This window comes from Alligator sinensis, unplaced genomic scaffold (genome assembly GCF_000455745.1).
Source record: "Alligator sinensis unplaced genomic scaffold, ASM45574v1 scaffold1473_1, whole genome shotgun sequence".
Lineage (NCBI taxonomy): Eukaryota > Metazoa > Chordata > Crocodylia > Alligatoridae > Alligator > Alligator sinensis.
In genome coordinates, this window is record NW_005843100.1 from 48,148 (window position 1) to 75,963 (window position 27,816).

Genomic DNA, 27,816 nt, shown 5'->3' on the forward strand with positions numbered 1-27,816 from the left:
GTTCTCTTTCTCAATCATAGTTAAAATCTTCTTATTGTCTTTCTATCTGCTGTATAGATTTCTCTTTGTGTCCTTTTTCTTCTCTTTCAGTTTTCTGCAGTTTCTAGCTTTGATTTATATTCATTACTGTTGGCTTCCCCTTTCTTCGTTAACTAACTGCATTCACTTCTCCTCTAATCCAGGTTGGTATTTTGACGGGGTGGTGACTTTTTAGAAATGTGAATGTTAATTAGGAAACACATCTTTCTGTTTAAATTTTTTCTCCAAAATAATTTGGTTCATCTTTGGGAAGTTTTTCATATTTGAGAAGTTAGTTCATTTGAAAAACCAAGTACCTGTTCATGTGTGTATCACCTGTGTGGACTTTATTGTCTTTATATGTAACAAATGTAAACAAGACAATTACATGTACTTAAACTACTACTGATGGTTCGCTTGTGATCAATTATCTGCCAAGGGTGAGTTTTTATACAGAATTCTCTTGTGTTGGATTCAACACATTTTGAGTTAGGAAATTGTTATCCATAATACTTTGCGTTTTGGTGTATCCATAATTTTTAGAGATTTAGTGCATCTGCATATGTCTTCTAGCGTATACCACTTAGATTGAAGTCCCAGTGATAATACATATAATTGCTTAAAGATCCAGTCACCATCACCCTGTTTCTGGATATGATTCGGTGGTGTGCAACGGATACCAACATGTACACCATCTTGTGTTTAATCTGTTAGGACATTTGATAATAAGCATGCCAAAGGCTACAAAAATAAATCTTTCAAGATTTGGGAAAATGTACTACCTCCATATGACCACTCTTGTTCCAAGAATTCCTACCTTAAGACAATAAAGCTGGAATGATGCCTGTTGGAACAGTACAATATATGTAAAACCCTAACTAGGGTACAACAGATGATTGTAGAGATTAGCGTAACAATGAGAGAAGAATAAGAGGGTGCTTGTAATCATACTAAGTTCAGTTTTTCATGATTTATAATTTCCCTAAGGCATTCCACACTTCGCTTATACATTTTTATAGATAGACTATACCTTGACAACCCCTGCTGGCCATCTGCCGAAAGCCATCTGGACAAATGCACTCATAAGATCCATCAGTATTCATGCAGTTTCCTCCAAGGCAAATATCACTGTCTTGGAAGCATTCATTAACATCTGAAATCAAACCATTACTAAATATCAGACGCTTCCAAAACTGAATACATACTTAAAGGCAGCACATTTAATATGCATATATTGATTTGAAGTAATTGCTTATCCTTACTACATTTAAAGAAATATAATCATTTCATTTTATTAACTAAGGTAGTATGATCCTTTACATTTCCTCCCATGACATTCATATCTCAGAACTTTCTTTAATATTTCTATCCAGTCTTAAACCTTGAGTCTGTGTATTGTTCATTCTTAGCAAGAATAAAAAGTACTGAGAAGACAATGAGACACTTTGCAAGAGACTTTTACGTAAATTTCTCCCCTACTTCCATATTTATTGTAATGTTACCATATTACAGGTAAGTACCATATTTTCACACATACAAGTGCCGAAATAAAACACAAAACTTATTTTTGGAAGGCAGAATGTACAAAAAAAAAAGATTTTTCCAGAGTCATGGCACACAGCAAGTCCTCCTGGGAACAGACTGTATCTAGGAAGTGTGGCATCAGGAACTTCCTGGTGTGGCAAACTATCTTCTGTGAGGCCACACGTCCTGGGTATTCTACTTCCCCAGGAGGACTTACTCTGTCGTACAAGGTTAAGCCCTAAGCCCTTCCAAAGGGCCGTAGCAAGACTATTACCTCTTTACTGTAAGCAGGCCTTTATATAAGTTCCGAGAAATAAAGTACAACCTAGAAATAAATACAACCTACACCCCTAGAAATACAGTGTTGTTTCCATTTCACAAGCCTAATCAAGAGGCTCACTTGATGCTTTGGGCATAAGTTTTTAGCAGGGGTAGGCACATGGGGGATCCCCACACCCCCCACCCTCCCTGACACCCCACAAACCTCACACACCCACAGCCTGCCCCATAACCCCCCACATATACACACTCCCCAACATACTTTATGCCCCCACACACAGCCACATCCCCTCACAAATCCCCCACACCCCACAATACACACACTTAACACCTCCCTACCACACCCCACACTCATCCTACCACACCCACACCCACTCACCCTAACATACACACACACACCCCACCATACACCCCCCACACAAAAACAAACCATGATGAATATTCTTTGTAATAAAACTTAAGATACGTTATAGTAGGTGTTTGACTTTTAGTATACGATTTGTTTTATTTCTGGCCCTGAGATGGCAACCCTCCCACCCTCCTAAAAGGAGTACGGGGGGAGGGAAGAGTAGGGATTTCCGGTGGCAAAGTCAGGGGATGGCACTTCCAGTCTCAACATGGTGACCAGGGGGTGGGGCAACTGTTAAGGGGTGGGGCTACCCACAGAGCCCTCAAGAGCTTGCCAAAACTTGTTAAGTGGCCCTGCAATCTAAATAGTTGCCCATTCCTGAGCTATAATGATCAGACAATAGCTATGGCTGTGAGGAATTTAATCCAGGATTTCACCCCTTCAGTTTGCTGAGCAGACACAAGCAGAAGCCATCTTGGCACCTGCATGGCATGCACAGTTTCTCCAAGCATGCTCCTTTTTCAGCAAAGAAAACAGCTTTTCCATTTAAAACACACCCCAATTCTGGGGGCTAATTATGGGGTAAAAGATTCGTGTTGTATGTGAGAAAATGCAATACATTAATGTAGGAACCTCAACTCAATGTATTTTTAGAATACAGAAACACAATGTAATAGTCAATTAAATCAGATTTCCTATGGTACACCAACAATTTTAGTTCCCTGACATGCAAACAAGATACTGTAACTGGAATAACGTGCTGCAGTCTTACTTAAAGTTGTTTTTATAAATGGATTGTGTATATGTTGTGTCATCTGCATTTAAGTGAATATACATGATGTTATCCTCAGTGCATAAATGTTAAGAACTCTGCTTCCTTACCTCTTTTTACATATTGTGCTGCATGTATGCTATGGTGCTAATTTAAGTCTTTTCTGAATCTGCGTATGTTTTGGAACTATTCTGAAATGGGTGTGGGTGGGTGTGGAGGGATGTGGGTCAATGTGTAGGTATGTGTGAGGGGTCTGTGGGTGTGGGGGCTGCTTAGGAGGGGTGGGTCCCCTGCCCCTACAGGGCAGAGCCCCCCCCAGCACAGAGACTACCCTGCCTGCAGGGTCCCAGCCCCTCCCAGGGGCTACAGCTCCCCCCTAGCCCCACCCCCACTGGTCTCCAGCCCCCTGCTCATTCCCCTGCTTGTCTCCAGCCTCTGGAGGCTGGAAATGAGCAGGAGAATGAGTAGGAGGCTAGAGACAGCAGCGGAAGTATCCAGCTCATCTCCAGGGGCTTGTCTCCAGCCTCCTGCTCATCTCCTGCTTGTCTCCAGCTCCCTGCTTGTTCCCTTGCTTGTCTCCAGCCTTCGGAGGCTGGAGATGAGCAGGAGTATGAGCAGGAGGCTGGAGACGAGCAGAGGAATGAGCAGGAGGATGCAGACAAGCTCCTGGAGATGAGCTGGAGACATTCCCCTGTTGTCTCCGGAGGATGGAGACAAGCAGGAGGCTGGAGATGATCAGGAGGCTGGAGATGAGCGGGGGAGCAATTAGCAGGCTGGAGATAATTCAGGGATTCCCTGGTGGACTCCAGGGTCCTGACTGCTCCCCCACCTGGCTCCAGCCTCCTGCACTGCCTGCAGCTCACCAGCAGCAGCAGCGGTAGCGGGGGCCGCTTGGGGCCTCATGCCACAGCCCTCCCTCCTCATGGCGCAGGGCAGTGGGGCTAGGTCCTAGCTGCCTGGCATCTGTGCTGCTGCTGCTGCATTGTGAGGGTGTGGCCAGGCTTGGCAGTGCACTGCACATTGTCTGGAAGCTCAGGGGTGCTGCAGCTGTCACCCAAGGCTCAGCCTGAGCTGCCCAAGCTCTGAGACAGGATGTGGCACCCTGCTGAGCCAGACCGCGCCCGCACAATGCAGCAGCAGTGGTGCCAGGCAGCTGGGGCTGAACCCTGCTACCCCCTGTGCAGGGGGGCTGTGCCATGAAGCCCCGAGCAGCCCTGACCACTGCTGCTACTGCTGGTGAGTGGGGGGGAAGGAGTAGAGTGAGCTGGGAGCTGGAGGAATGAACGGGGGGCCGGGGGAACAAATGGGAGGCTGGGGGAATGAATGGGGAGCTGGGGAATGAACAAGGGTGGGGGGAACAAATGGGGAGTTGGGGAAATGAATGGGGGCTGGGGCCTGGCAGGGCCTCCACATGGTCCCCTCCCCACTCCTCCAGTCCCCCAACCCGCTATTTACTTGGCAAGCTGGGTCCAGGTCCCTGCAGCTTCCACCACTGACTGCCCCACACGGGCAGGCAGCATGCTTCAGCACCATGGCAAGGGCCAGTCAGAGACGCTCTAGCTGGCTACCAGAGCATCTCTGTGGAGGACCGAGCCTCTGATTGCCTCAGGCCACAGTCCGGGACCTGTCCTGCTTTTTTCTCCTGGCATATTTTTTGACCCCTGGATATCCAGGGGTTTGATTTTGCCCCTGCACTGCAAATTTGCAGTGTGGGGAGTGTTTTTTTGTTCCCGCACGTGCCTCTTGCAGCATCTCAAAGGGGTTTGAGATGCTGCAAGAGGCACATGCGTGTTTGTCTGGACACACCCAAGGTTGTTACATTGATTTACACTAGTGTCCTACTCCAAAGCCCATCAAAGTCAATAGCAAAAAATTTAATTTATTTTATCCAAAATGCCTTCCTTCCATTGATTTCAAATGGCTTTAAAGAAGATCCAGCTGAGGATCTGTTTATCAGTGGCTAGATGAATAATATTAACATAACAGTAGCAACTGAAATGATACACTGTGACAAGTGAAGAAGTAATAAGTCAGGTATTTTGTAACAGTAATATAACAAAAGTAATCCAGGTGGCAGAAAATGGACACTAAACAAAATGCTTTATTTCACTACTCCAGGGGATGCCATTGACCAGTTGATGATTTTTCCTACAACTAGAGAGGCACAAACAGAAAACATAAGAAAATAAAGTCTAGAAAATTTCTCTCTATGCACACTATGTTCTGCCTCCTAAATCCAATGAGTCTAGAGAGAAACAAGGTCTTCTTTGGAAAATAAACCTTTTTTCTAATGCTTTATAATTATTGTGCCTTTTACACCTGATTTTCTATCTGACTAAAATAATATCTCATTTTTTTCATTTGGGCATGAATCCAACAAAAAACACTGAAGACCCCTTCAGAAAGCCTGGTCTGGATGAACATGAGGGAGAAGAGGTCACTGAAATTTTCTTTTCTTTTTCTTGTTTTGTTTGTTTGTTTGTTTTGTTTTTTTAAGAGACAGCTTTCTTAAATAAAAGAATGTCCCTATTTTGAATTACTGCTGATGAAATGATGTGACCTTTTGATAACGTGTATTTTTTAATATTGTATATTCAACTGAAAAAAATGGTGGCTTATTTACATGGCAATTAACTTTGACTGGGAGCATGAGAAAAAAAATTAACGACTCCCTTGCGCTGAATAACAGCCAAGCCCCACAACAAGAAAATGCTTTCTGCCAAGTTCATTCAAAGTCAAAATTTATTATTTCTAACATACTACACAAGCTTCCCTCCCTCTGTTGTAACTGTCTGTGGTTCCAACAATTACTGTGCAAAAACTCGAATCAAAGAGGTTACTTAGCGGCACCATAACTGATGTTCTTTGAGATGTTTTGGGGATGTTTAATCTCTGCAAATATTCCATGCATATACTATGCCTTAGAGCCTCAAGGTCTATGTCACTGGCAGCCTCCATTTGGGTGGTGCTTAAGTACTTCATGCCCTTGCCCTGGGAATCAAAATCGTAAAGAGGCACAGCTTGCCCAACTCCTCCTCCTTTCTTTTGTCAACCAAACGGTCCATGGTGTAAGGCAGTAGTTCTCAACATTTTTAGACTCAACACACCCCCTAGAAAATGCAAACTCAATTCTCACTTGTTTTTTGATTACAGAAAAATAATATAGCAATTCATCTGTTGCAAAGAAATCAGAAAGACTATAATGGGGCAGAATGTTTTTAACATTAAGGATTCCAATGAAAAACCTCTGTTTATCTTGTGAATCATATTTGTACACCTAACAGTGCTAATATTGTGTGGCACCCTACAGCTCCCTCAAAATGATCTCACAGCATCCTGGGGTGCCATGGCACCATGGTTGAAAGTCACTGGTGTAAGGACTCTGAAGCAATGAGGACAAAGGGTATGGCATGGCTTATGTATACAGACTACAAATATAGTTTCATAGTTGGTAGGGTTGGAAGGGACCCGAGCAGATCATCAAGTCCATCCTTTCCCAGCAGGAAAGGATGCTGGGGTCAAACGACCCCAGCTAGGTGGTTGTCTAGCCTCCTTTTGGAGACCCCCAGGGGAGGAGCAAGCATCACTTCCCTTGGAAGTTGGTTCCAGATCCTAGCTGCCCTGACTGTGAAGTAGTGCCTCCTGATGTCCAGCCTGAACCTACTCTCAGTCAACTTGTGGCCGTTATTTCTAGTTACTTCTGGTAGCGCTCGGGGGAACAGGGACTCTCCTGTTCCCTGCTGGTCTCCCCTGGTAAGTTTATAGGCGGCCACCAGATCCCCTCTCAGCCTTCTCTTGTGGAGGCTGAACAGGTTCATGTCTCTTAGCCTCTCCTTGTAAGGCCTGCCTTGCTGCCCCCTGATCATGCGGGTGGCCCTCCTCTGGACCCTCTCGATGCTGTCCACATCCCTCCTGAAGTGCGGTGCCCAGAACTGGATGCAGTACTCCAACTGTGACCTGACCAATGTCGCATAGAGGGGGAGAATCACCTCCTTGGACCTGCTCGTGATGCATCTGTGGATGCATGACAAGGTCAAAGAACACAAGTTACTGCGTACACAAAGTTTTTTCTTGGAGTGATAGTGTGTGTGTGTGTGTGTGTGTGTGTGTGTGTGTGTGTGTGTGTGTGTGTGTGTGTGTGTGCGCACGCGCATGCGCACGTGTGTCCCACTTTTGGTGACTCTCATGCTGTAGCTTTCTTTAGATAGATGTGGTTGAAAGGTATCTAGGTAAAGAGTAAATGTAGTACAGTTCTGCCAAATTTTGCATATTTCTTGTGCTTTGAGAAGGTACAAGCAAGCTACTGACTTACAAATACTCTGAATCACTACATTTCTGAAAGAAGCTAAGTAGAGCAAGCCCTTGTTGAATGAATTAACACCTTTCCTGAAGGATATCTGCCAGACAGCTGGTAACTGCCTGATATACTATGACATCCATTGGATAATCTGAGTTGATACACCTTTGATCAAAGGTGAACGTTTGATCCTCAGCATATACCAGGAAAAATCTGAGAGACTTTCTGAAATGTCTATATCTATCAACAACAGAAGAGCTTTGTTTACAATTAAGGTATGTAATCTCTTTTTGCTTTCCTGGTGTGAGATTCTGGAAAAAAATACTCAATAGATTCATTATATGAATCTCTGAGATTCTGTCAAAGAGAGGTCAACGTACAATAGAGATAACACGAAACAAGCTGTAAAACAGCTTAAGGACTACTCAGTCTGACCTAACGTACAAGAGATAGTCCAAGATGTCCTGACCTTTAAAGAGTAATGGAGGGACAGTATGCCAAAGTGACCAAGCACAATCTGCTTCACTTTCACTGACAACTAGATCTTGTGAAGATTTTTCTACTATTTATGAGAAATTTTTGTACTTTCTCTGAATACACCTTCTCTGCAGAAGTCAGCCACTAGGCATCCCTGTTTTAAGGTGGAGCCACAGTAGATCCAGATGTATAATGAGACCTTTACCTTGTGAGGAGAGGATATGAACTCAGTGGTAAAGTATGGGAGCTTTTATGCAGAGGCTGTTCAGGTCTGTCTTGGCTAAAGTGAGGCTTGACTTTCTTATCACTTTCAGGAGAAAATGCAGAAACCCAGAGATCCCAGGGTGCAGACAGAAATGACATTTGTTGCACAATTGCCCCCTTGAAATTGCTCTAAAGTCATGCCCAAATAGAAGAGCATGCCTGCAGAGCCTTCCAATCGCGCAAGAGTTCAAATGAAGCGGCTCCTAAGAGAAGCAACTTAATTAATTTCTGTCTGCTCCAGCTGCAGCACAGTGACCTTCAGCTGCTATCTCTGGATGGGAGGGAGAGAAGGCAGGGGTGGGAGGTCCCTTCTGGGGTTCTCTCAACCCTGCTGGAGTGGGTGGGCCAGTGGATAGGGGCCCCTCACCCTGGGTGGGCTCCAATCTACCCACCTTTCCACTCCAGTGAGGCTGAGAAAGGACCTTCCTCCCCTGCCTTATACCCCCTCCCATCCAGAGACAGCAATGGAGCTGGGGGGTGGGGACAGAGACAGGGGAAGATGCAGTCTCTCTCCCTGGATTGGCTCCAAATTGGAGCCGATCCTCCACCCTCCCAATCCAATAGATAACATCGGTTGGATCATGGCATTTCTATGAATTGCTATGAGTTAGATCCAGGAGCTGCACTTTTGTCTGTGCCCTTAGATTGTCCATGTGAGCCTCAAAGCTTAATTTGGAGAGGTCCACTACCAGCATTATAATTATCGATGGTGGAGGATTGAAGGAGGCACCGTTGAACACATTATCTAGGTCTCTTAATTAAGTTGGAGATCAAAAAACTTTTTTGTGGGATGTGTAATGAGGCCAGAACCCAGGACCCAGCCAGTCCCAGTTGAGAGATTAAGACAAATCATAACCTGGAAAAGCACCACCTGTAGCAAGCCCAGAGCAGTGCCATGGTCCCTGCTGGGGAGAGTGTGGCAATCAGGGCAGTCAGTCCCCTGAAGCCACAAAAAAACCCAGATCTATGCACTCCAGCCCTTAAGGCTAGGGACACATGTTCAAAAACCCTGAGCCTGAACTGATTCAGTCTTTGCAGGTTAGTCTAACCTGCAGAGAGTGAACAAGTTTGCAAGTGGATAGACGTTCAGCACATGCCTGGAGTGGCTCAAGCCAGAAGCCCAGGGGTGCTAGAGCAACCCTTCTTTCCACGGGGAAGCTGAGCTGATGAGGGGGGCATGGCCAGGCCCCAACAGGCCTGCCCAGCTGCTCCCTGACAGCTAGAAGGAATCCCAGCACACTGGGCTGCCTGGCCCAAGGGGAACTCTTTCACTTCCTCCCTTTCCCCCCCTGCCACAGGGCCAGGAGGGGGCCCCTTTTTGGTGCTGGGGGGGGGGCTCTTCTCCCTCCTACACCCCTATCTTCCCTCACACCCACACCCTACCCAGCTGATCACCACACTCCTGCTGCCCCTCTGTGGGGAGGAGGAAGAGGGGGAAGCATCCCCCCCAGCACAGAACAGAGCCTCCCCCTGCCCCCTCTGTGGAGTTGGGCAGTATCACATGGAGCCCCCACTCCCAGTGGGGTGAAATTCATTCCTGACTGCATATATTGCAATCCGTCTGATGCTGAGCAAAGAACTAGCCAAGAACTTCTGGCTTTGCTCATAGCAAGCGAATTAGCACAGAAAAGTGTAGCAGAAAAAAGCAGGGGGAGAGGGGGAAGCAGGAGCAACCAGCAAAGCCCAGAAGCATGGGAAATACCCAGGGTAAAAAATAGGCATAGCTATGCCTAGATCATCCCAACCAGTGGTTGTTTAGCCTCTTCTTGAACACCTTCAGTGACGGAGAGTCCACAGCTTCTCTAGGCAGTCTATTCCATTACCTTACTATTCTTACAGTGAAGAAGTTTTTCTGAATATCTAATTTAAACTTACTTTGCTGTGACTTCAAGCCAGTGGTCCACATCTTCCTCTCTGCAGCAAGAGAGAAAAGATGCTTTCCCTCTTCTTTATGGCAGCCCTTCAAGTATTTGAAGACTGCTATCATGTCCCCCCTAAAGTGGCTTTTTCACAAGTTGAGCATGTCTAGCTCCATCAGCCTCTCCTCATGTGACTTGCCTTCCAAGACCTTGATCAGCTTTGCTGCCTGCCTCTGGACCCTCTCTAGCTTCTCCATGTCTTTTTTAAAATGTGGAGCCCAGAACTGCATACAGTACTCCAGATGAGGCCTAACCAGCAACTGCAGGCTTGATGTTGAGTACAACTTTGTGTCAGAGATGAACATGCTAAGCCTTTTTTGAAATAGGAGCAGGTCTTAATGAGTTGTGAACAGCTGGCAGCAGGCTTGAACTCCCACACAAATTAGGAGGCATACTTAAATTGGCTTCAGTGGGTGTAACTACACATGGGCATTTAATGCACCTTAGCCTAATTTAAGGTGCACTGGGCATGTGTCTATAAGTGTGCACCCTTAATGCACCTTAAAAATGGCTATTTTAGGTTAATCCTGCCTAAATTTAATACCCATCTCAAATTTAGGCACAATTAGTTAAAGAGCATAAACACACATGTAGACGTGTTAATACGCATTAATGCAGGGACTTTAGTGCTGGGTCTGCCTTGGCCCTAGGGGGTTGGCCAGAGCCTAGCCCCAGGGCTCCTGGCTGATTGCCTCTCTTCCTCCAGGGCTGGGCTGCTCTCTGGCAGCTTGTAGTTGCAGGCTATAAAAGCCTCCAGCCATTTTGTGCCTTGGGGCACACAGCACAGGGAGCCTGAGGGAGCCAGTGCTGCCTGCAGGAGCCCACCAGGCCCTGTGTATCCCCCTGGATGGGAGAGCCCCAGGCAGCCTCTGTCAGTCCTGTCCCCTAGCAAGGGCTGCTCCTTGGCCACAGGTGAGCGTTGCAAAGGGCTGCAGCCTACTATGTCCTTTCCCACACCTGAGATTCCCCCAGGCCTGCTGGCCCTGCTCTCTATAACAGCAGGGCCAGCACCTGCTGTTTGCTGCTCCTCGCCCCCAGCTCTGTATCTTTGCAGGCACTGTGGTGAAGCACCTCTGCCATGTGGCTTATAGTCCCTGCCCTTGCCTCTGTCCTGGGTGCTGCTGGCACCACTTCAGGGCTGGCATCACAGGGACAGGCACGCAGGGGCCCAGAGAACCAGAGCAGGGAACATGTCCAGTACATCATCCCCATCAAGCACTGTCCACATGCCCATACCCATGCCGAGCACCTGGGCCCCCAACTGGACCTGTGAGGAGGTGTGTGACCTCATGGGGCAGGGCTGACATCCAGAGGCAGTCTGTGCAGGGTGGGTGCTCAAACGCCCACATTTATGAGGCCGTATCTGGCGGGATGCATGGTCAAGGCCACTCCCAGATGGTTGGGCAGTGCCATGTGGAGGCCAAGGTCCTGCAGGCACAGTGGGTGACCATAACCAAGTTCAATCGTTGGTATGGTTGTGCCCAGAAGACCATGCCCTTCATGTGGAAGCTGACCTGAATTTTGGTGCCCCAGAAGACAGGCCACACCCCTGCAAGTGCCACCATTAAAGTTGGCCTGCCCTCACCTGCACCCCACCCTGACACCTCTGGTGACATGTCACTGAAGAAGAGGACCTCGCACCTTCAGCGCCCCACTCTGCCCACCTCCCTGACTGCTGCATCCACTGGCAGCTCAGGGATTTCTGCCTAGTGGCTGCATCACACCCTTGGCCAAGCCCTGCACCCTGCAATGAGGAGCAGCTAGCTATGCCACCACTGGCCACTAGCTCCTCCTCAGAGGAGGGCCCCTGGCCAGGTGTGGCCTGCTGCACACCACAGGCCATGGACATGGGGCACAGCCAGATGCCATTGCTGATGGGGAGTCCTGCAATGAGCTGCCAGCCTGGCCATCCCTGCACATGTGTTAAGTCCTGCACTGGGGGAGAGCCCTCCCAGTCCCTGGCCCTGGTCTATTCCCTGCCTAACCAGCCTGCACTCACTGACCCCAGGCTCCTCACCCCACAGCACGCAGAGAAGCAGGACACAGTTCAAAACTTTATTAAGCAGCCCATGTCCCTGCAGCTGGGTGGGCACAGGCCTCACACACCAAGGAAGGCGTCGATGCTTGTGGCAATGTCCTTCTCTGCAGTGGGGGGCAGTACATGCAGCACTGCAACAGGTAGCCCTCCAGGCAGCAGCAGAAGTTGCAAGGAAGCCCGGGTTTGCCTCTCATGCTGTCGTAGCTCAGAGTTCCGAAATAGGAGTGCAGGTGTGCCTGGGGCACCAGCAAGAGTAGCAGCAGCGGGGCTTGGGCACCCCTCTGCTTGCATCAACAGTCCATTGTGTCCCACCTGGGACACATGCAGCAGGGGCATGCTCGGGGCACAGCAGTGGTGTGAGGCGGAGATGGCCCCATGTCACCTCCCCAGACAGGCCCAAAGTAGGGAGGGCGGGGGCGGGGCCATCCCCTTGCCCCTATTGTCCAGGAGCCCCATGCATCCCAGACCAGGCACTGTTGGCTGGGCAGCAGCATGGCTGGTAAGTGGGGGGCTGGGGAAGCTGGGTCTGGACCTGTGGCAGCAGTGGTGCCAGCAGCCTGACCTGGCCCACCCTGGGAAGGGGGCAGAGGTGGAAGGCTGCCTACAGCCAGCACCCAGTGGCCCACTGGCCCCAGGAGAGCAAGCAGGGCCAGGGGGCTCAGCCAGCAGCCACCTGGACCCAGCCCTGCCTAGACAGATTACTATGGTCCCTGAGCACCTGCACACAACCAACCTTTGATCTGAGGCCAGGCAGCACAGGGTCCCTGGTGCAGAGCATCTTAATCTCTGCAATGTTGCAAATGTTGTACAAAAGGCTTCTGTCTCTTGCCTCTGCAGGCCCAATATCTGGACGCAGTGAAGAGATTGCAGGGGTCTCTGGGAGTGCCACATCAGGGTCACTGCTACCCGCTGCTGGAGCTGCAACACACCGGGGACTGGATGCTCCTGCTCCAGCAGCTGGTGGCAGTGGTAGAGAACTTGGTGGTGTGGCAGCAGGCATGGGAGGCATGGGAGCTGGCCTGGTGTGGGGAAGATGTCACGCAGGAGACCACCCAGGAGGAGGCATGGGACGAGGCACAGTGGGAGCACTAGGCCCAGCTGGAGGCCCTGAAGCAGTGTTGTGTGGAGCTGCTCTGATAGCAACTGATCAGCCAGGGCCGGACAGTGGAGGCTACATACAGGCCCCCCTGCATGCTCACAGCACAAGCAAGCGTCTGTGGGGCTGTGGCGGAGAAGAAGGATGAGGCAGGCTTGGTCACCACCACTTTCTCCTTGTTGCCATGCTCGCAGCGGTGCTCATGGTGCTGCTCACAGGAGCAGCTGCTGCTGCTGCAGTGCTCCCACCACACCTGGGTAACGTGCTCCACCTCCCCACACGGCTTCCACCACCAGCCCTGCTCCTGCAGCTTCCGTCACAGGTGGCATGGCTGGTGCAGCCCACGGGCTCTGGCGCCCCACCAGCGCGCCTGGCCGCCACAGGTGCCTCAGCCTGCTGTGGGGATGGTGCCAAGCACAAGCAGCCATGGGGCAAGTGGTGCTTGGGCTCGTGGCAGGGGTGCGGAGGTGGCACCGTGAGCGCAGTGACAAGGAGAAGGTGGCAACAGCCGAGCCCTCCTCATCCTTCTCTTCCACTGTGGCCACCACAAGCGTACTGGTGGCTCCAAGGTGTGCCACAAGAGCCACTCTGACTCACTGTTGTGGTGGTGGCCCCGCCACTGCTGTGCACCTGCTGTGAGCCCAAGCACTGCGGCTGCTTGTACTCAGCGCTGCTCCCACAGGAGGCTGAGATGCCCATGGTGGCCAGGAACAGCAGTGATGGTGACTGCAGGAGTGCATGTAGGGCCGGCGGTGGCAGCTGTGTGGGGAGATGGAGCACAGCAGCCAGGCCCAGTCCTTTGACAGGAGCCAAGGGCAGATAAATATTAGTTTTCTGAATTTTTAGGCGCCCTGTAGGCCAGATACAATAACCTGGCAGGCTGGATCCAGTCTGCAAGCTGTATTTTGCCCACCCTTGATTTAAATGAATGCCCATATTACCCTTGGCCATCTTAACTTGTTTGTCCTTTTCCATGTGACAGAAGTATTACTTGAATCTGTTAGCTGGTACCTGGTATTGTTTTTCTGCACACTTTGAAGTTGATATAAGTGTTGCTGGTGTTTCCCATAAGACTTTGGCAAGGTCCAGTAACCCTTAAGTGATCAGAATTGCCAAATAGTCTATTACCAGGGTGTAGGTAATATATTGAGGATTTTATGAGGTTTTTATTGTATCACTTTGGTAGGGATCTCAGAATTGCTGCCATTCTGCTTAAACTGGTAAGACTCTGTGACCTTCTGAAGTTGAAAAAGTCTGATTTGATACCACAGTCTCATCTGAAGACAATAAAAAGTTGACTGGGATAGGCTGCTCCACCTCCTGGATTTCTTGAAAATCTGGGGAGGATTCTTGTTCCTGTCACTAAGGAGGTGAAGATTCCCTCTTAGAATGCTGCAGGGATGGTAACCTAGGCCTAGAATACAATGGGGAATCACATCTTCTGCAACAGTGATGTCCTCAGAGCATTCAGAAGTTTCATGTACACTGGAAACGGTACAGTTCCAGTGGTTACAGAGAAGCCAAACCTCAGAGTTGGATGAATGATTTTTTGTTCTATAATTCTTTGGAGATTAGAGCCTGGATCACGTGAAAACATTCCTGCTTTGGGAAGACTCTGGTCCTCTTTATGCCTGTCTCAACTCCGAAGTGTGTGACATTGAGAGATGGTATCTTAAAGTACTCTTTTATCCCAGGAACAAGGAACCCAAGAGCCAGTATCACTGAAGCATGGGAAGAACCCCTTTGGGTCAGCTCGTGAAAATTTCCTTGAAATGATGCTCACATAAGAATGGTGTCAAGCAATGAAAAATAAGCAAGGATGAGGAGTATCCCTAAGATAATGAACGTATCAGTTTTGTAACAGAAGGGCTGAAGTCTTCCTATGTGAGATACTCCTAAGAGATATGACAACTGTTTCTTACTGCACAGTACTTCCTCTAGCATGTACTGTGCATTTCTCATATATTTTGTTTTGCAAGACTGGTATGTAGAGTGCACCTCTGAGACAGTGGAGGATGCTGAGCTCCACTCTAGGAGAATGTTCTCTGGACCTGATCTAGGCCACATGCTTTCCCCTGGCAATGCTACTCATGTTTGAGATTGTGGTGGTTGGCTACAGGCCCACACAACAGGTGCAGAAGAAGTTGTAAACCCAGCAGACCGCCACATAAACAATATGTGCTGGCAGGAGTTTTTGTGGCCCATGAATAAAAATAGTTGTATGTGCTAAAATATGAGTAAAGAGGATATGATCTTATTAAAAAGAGTTGTTATTTATTACCAACAAAAATCAAATTATTCTCCCACCCTTCCTATTGAAAACATAAGTGTAGGTTTATTATACATATAGAGATAACTAGGACTATGCGAAAGAGAATTCATGAGACTGAATTCATGAGCTGTACCGATGGAGACCGTTAGTGGGCCATCAAAGAATGGAGAAGAGCAGGAAAAATAAACCTCCCTCATCCTAAAAAATGATTGTACTTGGAGTAAGAATAGCCCAGGTCTTAATGGAAAATTCTTCAGTAGCGTAAGCCACATTCTTACCTTCACACTGGTCTCCCGTAGATGATAGTGTGTAACCTTGTTTGCAAATACACCTGAAAGACCCATCTGTGTTTCTGCAATGCCCATTTGTGCACAGAGCTGTTTGCTGACATTCATTTATATCTATGAAGGAGAAGAAAATGTGTTATCTAAAGAAAATGGTAATGCTACACTTCTGGAAATACTGGTAACAAAAACACACACTGTTTGGACACACACTGTCCAAAGACAGTCACTCTTTTTGCTTCTGATGTAGTACCAAATAAAGGTTGAAATACGTGAAAATACATGACACCCCCACCAAATTCTTCTCTGTAGACAAGAAATCAGCTGCCCCATGTAAGTCAGCAAAACCCACAAAAACACTTTGCAACAGCATCACCACCTTTCTATCAGGGGGCAGTTTTCAGGCGCACACTGCCAGGCTGTTGCACTATAACATTTTACATGAAGATCAGATTTTCTTATTTAAACAATTGCTCTATATCAGTATTAATCCAGGTCAAACGTCTCTCTTTGTTTCCATAACTGCTGTTAATCCTTCAGTGCTTGGAGGGATTTCTTCACTTCCCACAGACTGGGGTCAGCCCAGGTCAGCAGATGTATTTGGATAGGAAACTCCAAATTTCCTAAGGAAAATTCGGAAGTGGCATTGCTGATTCAAAAGGCAGGTCATGTTCCAATGAGTCACTACTGAATAATCATCACAGATGAATATTTGGGAGAAATCTGTTGCTGGAGGTGTTTAGTTTTTTAGGTTCGAACTAAATTAGGAAATATTAGTATGTATTAATTAAGTGGTGTATGAAAATGTGTTAGCCTCTATTGTGAACAGGCCTTAGTGTCTTTTAAAATTCATTAGCTAGCTGTGGTCAGCCCTAGGAAGGATCAATATTGCTTTTGATTAAACAAAGATATGTCCATTTCATAAATGCCAAAAGTAATTTGACATACATGCACAAGCCATTGGGAATGGATGTGGTAGATTCTCGGTCACTCACAGAGGATAAATCAGACCTCAGGGATCTGTTGTAACTCAAACAGTAGCTATGGCTTGAGGCAGAAAAAAATGGTGAATTTTTCTGGCCAGAAGGGATCAGATCAAATGATCAGAATGGCCCCCTCTCACCTTAAAATCTATGAAGCACAACTGATTTCAATAACCCTTCAAGGCCTCACCCATATGCATCACACTGCAGGATTGGGGCCTTATTTTAAAAGTGTGCATACAAAACCACATATTTCCATAAAAGCTCTGAGGAAGCAATCGATCTTTGCCTATATACTTCCTCTAAAATGAGACTGTCACACTCCCTGGCTGTAATTCCTAGGTTAGGAACAGAAGGTACACATAAACTGGTATAAACTATTAGAAATCAGTTCAAATCTGTAACACAACAGAAGTTCAATGCACATAATCCACTTTCAAAGTGGGTGAAACCAGTTTAAGATACATCTAGATAGATGTAATATCAGACTTAACTGATTTAAGTTAAATCAGTTTATTGAACTTCTGTCCCAGATCCCATCCAGATTCAAGTTAACTCACAGTTCCTCAGTATCCCAGGATTCTTTGCACCTCCCCTTCGAACCTCTCCCCCTCCAGGGTGGGCAGGCTAGGTTTAACAGGGCAGGGAGGCATGTTCAATGCCCCTGGCTTCTGCCCTGAGTCACTACAGACATGCAGCTGCATTTCCAGAATCAAAAGTGAAAGTCTGTTCACTTGCTTATTGGTTTAATCTATGCAGTTTAGACTAATGTGCAGAGATTGAATTGATTCAGCCTCAGGCTTTTTGATGGTCTGTACTTAGCCCTAAAGCTTCTGATACTAAGAATGGTACACTTACATGGTTTTGATTTTCCCCTTTTTTCTAAGGAAATAAGCTGAAAGTAACTAAATCAGAAATACTTACAACAATTTTAATACAGCAATATGAATGTATTCATTGTTTACTGTTAATTAATGTAATAACTTCAGCTATCATGCATCTTATGAATAGGTCAGAGCTGGCTGGTAGCCTGCAGGCCCTGGTGGCTGTCTCTCCCACTGCCATATGGTAGAGCAGGCCCCAGGGGTCCTCATGCTGCCTGTGCAGCCTGTGTAGTGGGGGCAAGTGAGTCATGCACTGCAGCCCATGTGGTGTAGGGTGAAGGGAGCTTTGTGAAGCTGGCAAGGTGCTGAGGGTTGAAGCCATCATAACCTGCATGGCAGAGAGTGCAGAGGGCATGTATAATTGCAACCTTTGTGCTGGGGACCCATATGAAGCTGGCTGAGCCCATGCAGCAATAGGGATCTGGTGGGGGTTGCCCTCACAGCACGCAGCCTGTGTAGTATGCAGCCCCAGATCCATATGCAGGTACACCACGAGGCTCCTGGCTGTACCAAAGTTGGACAGCCCTGACACAGGTCACAGAACATACAGCCTGCATAACACAGCCAAGTTAACAAAAAACCTTAGCTCTTGTATTTTCTGGCTTGTTTGAAGCTTTTCCTTTGCAGGCTTAATGTTGTACTTGAATTGTTTTTTAATTAAATGATATTTTGTAACATACTTTGGGTTATTGTTGCACAACAGTTTTGTGATAGATGTACTATTGTGAGTTTTAGAAACATTCCTACCTTCACACTGAACCTCTGCTGCAGACAGTTTATAACCATAGTTACAAGTACATCTGAAAGATCCCTCAGTGTTTTCACAATGTCCATTTGTACAGTAACTGCCATACTGGCATTCATCTATATCTGTAAATATAAAATAAACATGGATATATAATAATGACTTAGTTCCTGTCCACACTGGCCTTTCAGTTCCGTTTATGAACTGTATTAAAATTCTGTTTAAACAGTGTTCTAATATGATTTGGTTAGCCACTATGAGACATCTAGCCCACGATCTATTCTAGACCATTATTTTTCCCAGCATGAAATAAGAATGGTTTGAGCTCTGAACTATATCATAGCCTAATCTGGTAGACAGTTTTTAAGTAGGACTGCAATATAAGTTAATAATGATCATATTATCTTCATTTACACTGGGCTTTTTGCCCTTGACTTTCCTGCTGTTAGTGTAGACCAAACGTTACCAGACAGTGGCATAATTTTGCTTGTGTTCTATAGACCTATTCCTAGAAAAATCTGACAACACCCTGTCAAAAATATTGGCAACTGACATCACCCTTGTAAACATTAGCACTCCTCAACTATTATTGTGAAGAATATACAGGAAAACTGTCTAGAGTAGACACAGCTCATACTGGCTTCTTTGTGTTAGAAATGTATTTAGTTGACACTGTTTCATGTTTCTTCCAGTTGAAGTCCTCTTAATCTAAGTCTGAAATTGCCCTGTTATTACATGCTGTTACTAAGGTACACCATAAGGCCCTTTTTTCCTCCGCAGGTGTGACAGAATGGGGAAGTTCTGGTGAGCTTTCATTCAGATTTTAAATGTGTTACTGCTGCTTTCATTAGCTGTTATAAATATGCCAACAAGTGGTTTGTGTGGAGTGCTCTACTAAATAACTGGGGGGGAGGGGGATTATACAAGTGCACCCACATTTATGACTGCCTTCTCCAAAAAGGCCTAAAGGAGTAAGGCACCTGACTCAGTGGGATTTGTGTGCCTCACTCATTTAGGTCCCTTTGAAAGTCCCAGCTTACAAGGATAACAAAAACACCCAATGACAAAATATTAATGATCTAAAAGAGAAGGTTGGCAAGGGAAATTATAGGTCCTATGTCAGGGTAAAAGCCAACCCTCTCTGGGGGTTAAGAAATATTTTTTCCCCTTGGTAAATAATGCCATAGGTAACTATTTAAGGGGGGTTTGCACCTTACTCTCAAGTAGCTAGTACTAGCCACTGGTGGAGACAAGCTACTGGACTAAAGGGACCATGTTTTTGGGTCCATATGACACTTACTATGTCCCTATATTCTGCACTCGGGTGTCCTTGCGGGTGGAGAGCAGGAATCCAAGTGTGCCTCTCCACCTCTGGTCTCCTGATTCTGGTGGAAGATGGGAGGGAGAAGGGGGGGCCTCTCTGTCTCTGTAATTGGGAAAGTGATGCCAGCACAGGACAGCATTCACTGACAGCCTGTCCTGCTTTCTCTCCAAACTCAACTGGAACCGGGAGATCAGGGATGAAGAGGTCACAGGGATTCCTGCTCTTCAACTCTGATGACAGCTGAGGAAAGCAGTTGCGCATTTTCTACCCTGCTTGTCCCCTCCCATCCCTGCCAGGGAGGTTTAGCAGGGGGGAAAGCACAGCACTGAGAGTCTGAGAGAGACCCTGGTAGGCTATACAGTTCAGTGTCTACATGTGAGCTGAAGCACTTCAATGAAATTGCTGTTTCATCCAGGAACATTTTTGGAGCACTCTGGTAATTTTGGGAGCACTTCAAATGGTGGGTGCCTCTGTCCACTTTCCCTTTGAAGTGTTTCAGAGGCATATGAAATACTTCAAATGTTAAACCTGTCCATGGTCCCAAGTCCCCAATGGTTTCAAGAGTTCTCTTTGAAATCATGTTTTCCACAATAAGCTTTGCTCTCAGCACATTTGATGAAATGTGCTGAATGTCCTAATTTTAAAATATGAAATACCCAATTTTACTCTTACTTATGTACATGCAGCTCCCACAGAGCAACGTTACCTAGCTCTGATAGCTCCCTTTTTATCACCAAGGACCAGATTCTGTTCCATTTAGGTGGATTTAGGTACCTACACATTATCCCATTTCACACGGTTCAAGGCCTGGAAATTCATTAATGGCCATATCTGGGTGTTCTCCATGCTGTAAGAGAGCAGCACAGGGTTTTTTTTACCCCTGGACATCCCTCATGCCCCAGCCCTTATGCCCCTGGATATCCAGGGGTCAAACAAACACGCACAAAAAAAAAATGTAGCAGCGCACACGGGGACAGCATGCATTGCTCAAAACTGGAGCCAGGCCGGCTGGAGCTATGCTCTAGCTGTCAGCCAGACTCCAAGCGGCAAGATCATCACTGCTGAAGCCCTGAGAGGCCCCCAGGACCCAAGATAAGGCTGCTGGGGCCAGCCCCAGCCTCTCCTACCCGACCTGGGGTAACTTTTTGTATGCCAGACGGCATGTGGTACAGGCATTCCCCAGGAACAGCTAGTGGCAGCACAAAGTAAATCATATGTCCATGCTTGTATGGATGTGGTCAAGGTGTCTACTTTTGTAACGCACAATCATTTTAGCTTTATTACTGGGTGCAGTTACATGTGCACTTTATTACCGCTGAATTGACTAATTAGTTCCACAGTAAAGCATCATCGTCTACATGTGTGGTGGTATTAGGCCACAGTAAACTAATTAACTCCGCTGTAGGATAGTACTGCCCCGCGGACCAGGGCTGGCTAGGGCATGCGGGTGTTCCAGTGTGGGAGCTCCTTGTGGCTCACCCTGAACTGTAGCACCCTCGTGCCCCAGCCAGCCCCTCCTCAGCAAGCTGAGCCAGCGTGGAGCAGCTCTGGGCTGGCAGGCTGGCCCCTGGACCCCCTACAAACTGGAGCTGTGCTAACCCAGGTCAACATGTTGTGGTCCCAGGCACATGTGTAAGTGCTGCTGCCAGGAGCAATAAACTGTGACATGAGCTGCACTGAAGTTTATTCACGCATGCTAATTTCATGTCTAGATGCACCCACTAAGTCTCATACAGTGAGAAGGATGATTCATCTGGTTTTTTGTATTATCTATTTTTGAGGGACTTGGTCAAAGGGAAATAGAATCACACTTTGGTACCTAATTATAGAGGAGTAGGGTTTGAAGGGACCTCCCAAAATTATTCAGTCCAACCCCGACTTTGACAGTATCACCTCTATTCAAACCCACTGAAGTCCATGTGTGCATCTGATAGGTGAAGTAGAATTCACCCCTTAATCTCCAAACACTTTATAAAGGAATTCCACATAGCATTCCCATTTTTCAGACAAAACTGAGAAGTTAAGTTAACTGGGAAGTTAAAACTTGTTCAAGCCCAGTTAACACAAATTCAGTTGCAGAGTAGGGGCTAGAACCCAAGTCACCCGAGTTTAAGGCCAGTCATTCACTTTTCTACATAGGCTCCTTAAAATAGGGTTACAGATGATATGGGAGGGTGCAAATATACTACGCTGGCTAGACATGTGGATCTTCTTCCAGAAGATTCAGGTCCAGGATAAACAGAAAATGAAGACTGGTCCTGTCATATGTGGAGTGAATTGCCTTGGTTAAATGTGATTTCAAATTTTCCCAAAATGGAAAAAGGAAAAAGTACTCTGCAGCTAATTAAAGTAGGTATATGTCCCATAAATCAAAACAAAGATTTACTGCTTAGAGAAAGCAGTGAAGTTTGTAACTCTGGACTGAGTAATACAGTGACTTAACATTTCTCCTTTTGCTTCTATTAGTCTGGTTGGCAAAATTTAAAGGATGCAATTCTGGAACTGCACTAGGATATTTATATTTTGGGCTAGAATGTTTCTGTAGAGATAGGCATAAAGAGAAAGCCTGATATTAGAATATCTGCGTTCTTTCCAGATTGTTTTTGACACCACATATTCTATGGTACTGTATATAAAAAGGAATATAGACAAATAAAGGCAACTTTCTACTTCCCATGAAATGAATAAATAAGTGAAAATCCTTCTTGCAGAAAGAGGATATGCTGTATTCTTTGCAGTGGTGGCAGAAGCCACATGAGCAGGGAAAGGAAGAGCATAGATCTCCAAGATTGAGTGATTTGCACTCAGTGAGCCAAATTAATCCCTAGTACAATTTCATAGGCTTGTGCAACTCCAATGAAATCAGCATAGTTACCTCAAAGTCACTTCTCTGTATTTTTGCCTCAACCAATTCAAATGTCAAACAAAATATCTAAAATGTTACCCAGGTACTGTTACAATCAGATGATTAGGTAGGTATAAACAGCTATGTAGTTTAATGTAAACATATCATGTTTATAAAGCACTTTTTTATGCCAGAGTCCCGCAGCATTTCAGAAAGTACAGTGTATGTATCTACATACACATGTTCAAGTAAATCACTTCCTTCATAAATTAAATGAAATCAGTTTTCTAAATGTTCATCCAGAAGCTGATAGCTAGCTTCAAAAGACTAGTGGCACTGTACATTTTTGCAAAATACCACCTTTTGCTATGAGCGCCACAAATAGTTGCCACTGGTCCTAACAAAGGAGGGTACTGAACAATAAAGGGCAAAAACACAAATAGGACAATAGGAAGTGTGAAAAAATTATTTCACAAAAACAATTTTAAAATGAACATTACTGACCTGTTGGGAAACTATTAGAGATGTACTGAATGTCTTGCTAGAAATAATGATAATTTAGATGTGTTTATCAAAGTATTTTGTAAGCCAGTATCTGTATTATATTAAATAGCAGCCTAGTTGCATTGAAGTATTAGCATCCTCATGTTTTTGCAATTGTTCAGTTTCCCCAGCAATGGTTTCTCTCATAAATATTACCAGTTAAAAATCTCTTCAAATCCCATATTATCCATTTCCACAACTAGATTTTCACAGAACATGAGAATTACAGCCTAGATTTGATGTTAATTTGCCTAGAGTCAGACAAGGTTTCCTCATTTCTTCCATCTCTGAAACCAAAAATCATTTTGAAATCCACATAAAAGTTCCATTTCTTTTTTAGAATAAAAGGAGGTTTTCTGGCCAGGACATCTCTAAATAAAAAAAATCTATGTATCAACATTTGGAATATAAATATAATAGACATACCATGGCATTGTCCATTCCAGCCTCTGAATCCATCCGTGCAAGGAACGCACTGATACGAGCCAGGAGCATTAATGCACTGTGCATCTGGACAAGTACTCTCATTCAGGCATTCATCAATATCTTTAACAAAAGAAAATCAAAATCACCATGCTGCAGGGCACTCAAAAACAAATCTCATCTGATGATGATGAATCCATTTATGTCATATTCCAGACCTATTTCCCTGAAATGATACCTGCTGCCTATACACGTGCTCCTCAGTGTTCTAAATAGTGTGCTGCAGTATCACATGGATTAAGCTCCCGTGAGTTTGAACATGGCTGCAGGGCACTTTATCTAAACCTTGTTTGGTCCTCATACATAATTAAATTAAAGCTATTAGGTGAATCACCTTAAGATTTTCTCCTAAGTTAGGGAGTCACTGATAGCTAGGGACGTGTCAAACTTTTGGTACTAGTAGGATCTTGAGACCTTGGTCCTGGATTTGTTACCCCATTCACCAGATATAGAAATTAAATCCAAAAATTAAGAAATGTTCTTTGATGTATTCTTAAATTGCTGAGGGCACTGTGAGTACTGAAAAGTAATCTTGGGATACAAGAGGGAAATACTAAAAATTCTCCCTTTGTGAAATTTAAGTGAATCTCATCTGTTTTTCAATGCCACTAGCTAATCACCCAGTCAGGCTCAGCGGCTTATGGAAGCCCAATATACCAGCACTGAAGGTCTAAACATACTGTGGGCTTCCCGAGCTAAAGGGGGATCTGCTTGGGGTTTGAGGGCAGTACTGGAGAGGGCATGTATAGTGTTGCTTCCCAATCCTCTCATATGCATAACTAGCAAGCAGATGAGGTGTAGAAGAACTCTAAACCCAGGTTGAATAAGTGATCATCAAAGCTGGAGGGGAGGGTGGGGTGGAAGGTGAGGCCATGGGGATGGATGGAATGAGAGGTGGGGGCTAGCAATGCTTAAGAAGAAGAGGGGGAAGGCTCGCTAGACCATTCTCTGAGACTTCAGATTCCATCCCACTCCATCCTGGGTGGGGTAGATGACAAGGGCATTTATACTGAGAACCTTGAACCCTTATTGACTGGTATTGCATCTCTCCAAATAACTTTCTTCCACATATAAAAGAACTTCACAGTACATACAAAACATGCAACCTACACGCTAGTACATACAAAATAAAGTATGTTAAAGTCAAGCACTCAAAAACTAGGAAATGCTAGAATTAAGGTTGCCTGTATTGCCTTCATCCACATTACATGAACACATACTAGCTTCTCTAATGGACCCTTACTTCATCCAGTGCACAGGATGCCCTGAATTCACTCAGCCTTTGGACCTGCATTAGTCACTTTTGCCATATCTCAATATACTACCATGAAATCTCTTTGTCTAGCTCCTGTCTTATGTATTTAAGGACTCTTTCCTTCTCTGTGTTACTGGGGAGCAGCATGGGGGGGCACTGATAGCACAAGGAAATAGTCTCCTTGCTCCCAGGGCCAGTGCCACAGCAGCCCACAAAATCGTAGAGCAGCAAATGGAGGAAATGGCCTGTTCAGCCCCTGTAGCTCTGAATTAGAGTAAAAGCTAAACTGCATTTTTTTCAAAGCCTTCTGTTTGGGCCAAATATGTATAGTTTTTTTTATAAGAAAAGCAACATGCCCATCCCTGACACAAAGCCCTTTCTTACACTGCCCTTCCAACTCCAAGACCATGTTCTGAAACAGGGGTGGCCAGAAGTAGCACACCTGCTACAAGTAGCACAGGCACTTGTGTGCGTTCCCCATGGCAAATCAGGAAGCACAGCAGCAGCAGATAGGACAGAAATCAGAGTAGCAGATTGGGCAGGGGAAGGGGATCAGACTGGTACTTAGAGAAGGTGCAGGGCTAATTTGCAGCACACCTGTCAAAAAAGATTGGCCCTCACTATTCTAAACCATGAAATCACTAATGTGCCTCAATATAACAGCCATAAAAATTGCTTAACACAAGTAAAACATTATTTTCCCAAAACGTGTTCTCACAAGTGACTTCACCATATCTCCAGATTTTTCTAATGAGCCCAAAGTAAATATTCAAGTTGCAGCAAGGGAGGTTTAGGTTGGATATTAGGAAAAACTTTCTCTGCCGGAGGGTGGTGAAACACTAGAACAGGTTACCTAGATAGGTGGTGGAATCTCCATCCTTGGAGGTTTTTAAGGTCCAGGTCGACAAAGCCCTGGCTGGACTGACTTAGTTGGGATGGTCAGCTTTGAGCAGGTGGTTGGACTAGATCAGGGTTTGTCAATCGGGGGTACACGAACCCCCAGGGGTACTTGGGAAGGCCCTAGGAGGCATGCATGGGTGGGCAGGGACAGAGCACCGCCCTGCCTGACCAACCAGACACTGGGGGGCGGGGGGAGTGGGAAGTTCGCACGCATCAGCCGCCGCCACCCACCACCCTGTGCACTGCTGCCATTCCACATGCAGCGGCGCACAACCCCTCCCCACATCCGGCTGCTGGGGGTACACTTATTAAAAAAAGTTGAAAACCCCTGGACTAAATGACCTCCTGAGGTCCCTTCCAATACTATTTTTTCTATGATATTCAGCATGGGAATTTTCAGTCCAAGTCATAGAATCATAGAGAAGCCAGGCTGGAAGAGACCTCCAGAAGTCATCTAGTCATCTGACATGTAGCAGAAAGTAAGGGGCAGTTAAGGCAACCAGTAAAGCCCAGAAGCACGGAAAATACCCACAGTACAACATTAGCATAGTTATGCCTAGATCTTCCCCAACCAGTGGCTGTTCAACCTCTTCTTGAACACCTCTAGTGATGGAGAGTCCATAAATTCCCTAGGCAGTTTATTCCACTGCCTTACTATTCTAATAGTGTAGAAGTTTTTCCAGACATCCAGTATAAACCTACTTTGCTGTAACTTCAAGCCATTGGTCTGCGACCTCCTCTCTGCAGCAAAAGAGGAAAGGTGCTTTCCCTCTTCTTTACGGCAGCCCTTCAAGTATTTGAAGACTGCTATCATGTCCTTTCTTAGCACCTTTTCTGCAAACCGAACATGCCTAGCTCCTTCAGTCTCTCCTCATATGACCTGCTTTCCAAGCCCTTTATCATATTTGCGGCCTGCCTCTGGAGCCTCTCTAACTTCTTTCTCCATGTCCTTTTAAAAATGTGGAGCCCAAAATTGCATACAGTACTCCAGATGAGGCCTAACCAGTGCTGAGTAGAGGCACTATCACCTCCCGTGTCTTGCACCTAATGCTTCTATTGATGCAGCCTAAAACTGCATTCACCTTTTATGCGGCTGCATTACACTGCAAGATTCCCTTTTCAATAGTGCTGCCAGCCAACCAGGTGTCACCCATTTTATATTTATGTTTTTGATTACTCCTCCTGAGGTGCAGTACCTTACATTGTCTACATTAAACTTCATCCAGTTAGCTCTAGCCCAACTTTCCAATCTGTTGAGATCCTTCTGAATTGTGCTTACATCCTCTGTGTTTGCAATCCTTCTGTTTTGTGTTGTTTGCAAACCTGCTCAAGAAGCTTTATATACCACCATCCAAATTGTCAATAAACATGTTGAACGGTCCAGGACAGACCCCCATGGGACTCCACTTGAAACCTCCTGCCATTCTGTCATGGAGCTGTTATTAATCACCCTTTGCTTGGATCTATTGAGCCAGTTATCTATCCACCTTGTAGTAGTTTTGTCCAGCTCCACATTTCTCCAACTTGTTATGAGAAGGTCATGTATGACCTTGTCAAGAGCCTTGATGGAGTCCAGACACACTATATCCACAGCATTCCCTTCATCCACCCAAGTAGTTACTTTGTCAAAGAAAGAAATCAGGTTTGTTTGACACTACTTGTTTTTCATAAATCCATGCTGGCTGTTTGATCAGCCTTTCCTCCTCCAGATGCTTACAAATGACTTTCCTTAGGATATGCTCCAGTAACATCTATGGTATTGAGGCAAGGCTTACCCATCTGTAGTTCTCCAGGCCCTCCTTTTTGCCTTTTTTTAAAGAGGGGCACTATGTTCACCATTTTTCAGTCCTGTGGTACCTGGCCCATCTCTCACAACTTCATGATGACCATTGCCAAGGCCTCCAAGATCTCTTCTGCCAGTTCCTTCAGTATCCTGGGATGAAGGCCCTTCTGACTTGAATTCATTCAGACCCAACAAATGCTCTCTGACTGTCTCTTCTGTTATCTACTACCTCATTTTACCCCCTTTCTTAACCAGATAATCCTTACTGGGTATCTGTCCATCTGCAGCTAAATCTTTTTTTAAAGACTGAGGCAAAGCAACTGTTGAGTAGATCTATCTTCCCTGTATCTTCTGTTAGAAGTACTCAAAGTCTGGCAAAATTCCGAAAAAACTGATGACAGGGTCATAAATGTTATGCAACTTCAGCTGTAGGCCATATTAACCAGCTCCACTTTTAATAATGCTACCCCCTGAATTATGTG

At 45.8% G+C, this 27,816-nt stretch overlaps 1 protein-coding gene across 3 annotated transcripts in view; it reads right to left on the reverse strand.

Annotated features, from left to right (window-relative positions):
• The window catches only part of LTBP1 (latent transforming growth factor beta binding protein 1), a 212,997-nt gene that overhangs the window by 46,418 nt on the left and 138,763 nt on the right, over positions 1-27,816 (reverse strand). For all 3 annotated transcript variants that reach the window (XM_025193791.1, XM_025193792.1, XM_025193793.1), the window contains exons 15-18: positions 23,340-23,459; positions 18,204-18,326; positions 15,584-15,706; positions 1,049-1,171 (exon numbers count right to left, since the gene is read on the reverse strand). In XM_025193791.1, the coding sequence (XP_025049576.1) occupies positions 1,049-1,171; positions 15,584-15,706; positions 18,204-18,326; positions 23,340-23,459 (489 nt within the window). The remainder of the gene's footprint in view (positions 1-1,048; positions 1,172-15,583; positions 15,707-18,203; positions 18,327-23,339; positions 23,460-27,816) is intronic.